Genomic DNA, 2105 nt, shown 5'->3' on the forward strand with positions numbered 1-2105 from the left:
AGTGAAATTTGACAGTATGCTTATTGGCCGTTTACAAAAAACACGCGAGAATTTAGACCGCCATTATGGCACATAAAAAGCTGGATAGTTTCACACATAACATATATGATTTTTTTTTTGCCGTGTAGCATATGAAAATCTACGAAATACACCTGGCATCCCTGTTCACTAAACAGTTTTTAATATCCCCCAGCTCTGTAATACCCACAGTTTATCAACAAGTACAATCAGGGTGGCCAGATAATATATCGTTACCCACTGAGAACCCCAAAAAATTGTTACAAAATCGTTCAACACGGGTCTAATGTTGGAATTCTGTTGAACAGTTCAATGTTAGCGTGGCAAGTAGAAACTTAGCAAAATTTGAGCAAAGCGAAATTGATGCTGGCAGAGTTTCTGCGGACAGCGAAACTGAGTTCGCCCTAGCTCAACTAACCTGACAGGATACGCGCAGAAATCTGACAGGGCTGCCAAACCAAGACTTACAGAAATCTAGCAGAGCGGTCTCTGCCAGAAAATTTTACATTATTCCACGATACCCCGAGATTGAGTCAAAAGAGCTCAACTTTTGGTAGTTTTTCGTATCCGTGTACCGATATTAAGCAATTATATCTGGCCACCCTGAGTACAACGTTCCTACCACAGTTAATCTAAAAAGTCATGAAATATATTGTTTTTATTTTGCGTGAAAAAAACAGCTGCTAACCTGCTAAAGAATACACCAAAGGCAAACTGTGGATTACACAACCAAATCGAGAAGCACCACAGAGAACAAATAAGACGATATACTTTTTATTCTAGTAACCAACAAAAATGCTGCCCGCACGATATATAACTCTGAACTACCGTCATCAACTGTTTCTCCCGGTGAACAACACAAAGAAGCTATCTAGCTGTTTATTCAACAGGACCGGCAGTCTACAGCAAGTGCATGCAAATCGATGGCTCTGTACAGATACTAACTCCGATACCCAAGTATATCATGGTATCTTATCGCCTCAGATCCGAGCGGTCAAAGTATTTTCCCTTGCCACCAGTATAGGCGGCATCGTGGCCCAACCGATTCTTCTTGAGCAGGCAAATAAGATCGGCGGCACTCCGATGATAGTTGCCGTTTGTGGGATTGCTGGATTTTTTACCTTTGTCACACCCTTCCTTCTTCATTTAATTACTAAACGATATGTGATTGATCTGTGTTATGATGTCGCCAGCAAGGAATACACGGCCACTACCATCAGTTTTCTACTGCAGCGACAAATGGCAAGTGAAGATTTTAGCTTATAATAAACTAATATTAGTTTCTTTGACCTGACAAATTGGTAAAACTACCATGGTATCGCTCATGCTAAATAAATTACAATTACTAATAATGATTTTCGTTTTTACAGACCAAGTTCAAACTGGAAGATGTCGTCGTACCAGAGATACCTGGAATGTTTACCACATTCATGGTAGGCAAAAAGTCACTGTTCGTGGATCCGACGCTCTTTCCAGATCCAACGCACTATATAAAAATCATGGGATATGACAAACCAATCGATTTCAAGTTTGAGGAAGCACGACAAAGCTCGGAACAAGATAGCAAACAATGACGCTTGCGATCTGGGTGAATAAAAATCGTGAAAATCTATTCTCTTTATTTTAATGAACCTATATAGGTAAAGAAAGCTGTATGCCATGCTAATGTCAAGCTAAGCTAGCATTAACTCTTTAACATCTTGTTGACTCCAGCATTATTCAGATACTCAGCAGAGGAGGTATAATCAAATTTATAACTTCAACTGGTCTTTATGCATACAAAAAAATGCTTTTGATAGCTCTCAGACAACAAAATCCTTATAAGATTGCACTGTATTTTCCAGTCCATGTGAATAGTGATCCCATTGAACATGGGTAAAGTGCTCAGACCGGATTAGGCGGGAGATTTCAAGATGTCCCACATTTTAAAACGTCCCGGAAAGCGTCCCGCATTTACCTAAATGCCGATTTTTATTCCAGAATTGTACATATTTTATACTGCCTATTATCGCAAGTCAGTCCCATGTTTTATGCAATTCCCTATCTACATGGGACTGACTTGCAATTATAGGCAGTATATTGTTCAT

The 2105-nt window shown here is 39.5% G+C and overlaps 1 protein-coding gene across 1 annotated transcript; it reads left to right on the top strand.

Moving 5' to 3' along the window:
• The first annotated feature begins 656 nt into the window (after positions 1-656).
• LOC131692237 (transmembrane protein 70 homolog, mitochondrial) lies at positions 657-1630 on the top strand. Its single transcript, XM_058979167.1, has 2 exons — positions 657-1260; positions 1389-1630. Exons 1-2 carry the CDS (start codon positions 814-816, stop codon positions 1590-1592), a joined length of 651 nt encoding a protein of 216 aa, XP_058835150.1. The 5' UTR covers positions 657-813; the 3' UTR covers positions 1593-1630.
• The last annotated feature ends 475 nt before the right edge of the window (positions 1631-2105 follow it).

The sequence above is a fragment of the Topomyia yanbarensis genome, chromosome 3 (assembly GCF_030247195.1).
Source record: "Topomyia yanbarensis strain Yona2022 chromosome 3, ASM3024719v1, whole genome shotgun sequence".
In the NCBI taxonomy this organism is placed as follows: Eukaryota; Metazoa; Arthropoda; class Insecta; order Diptera; family Culicidae; genus Topomyia; species Topomyia yanbarensis.

Excerpts from the sequence above, each read along its gene's own strand:
- LOC131692237 (XM_058979167.1), top strand. The coding sequence starts at position 814 with ATGCTGCCCGCACGATATATAACTCTGAACTACCGTCATCAACTGTTT. Across the intron at positions 1,261-1,388 it reads TTCTACTGCAGCGACAAATG|ACCAAGTTCAAACTGGAAGA; the intron begins GCAAGTGAAGAT and ends TCGTTTTTACAG.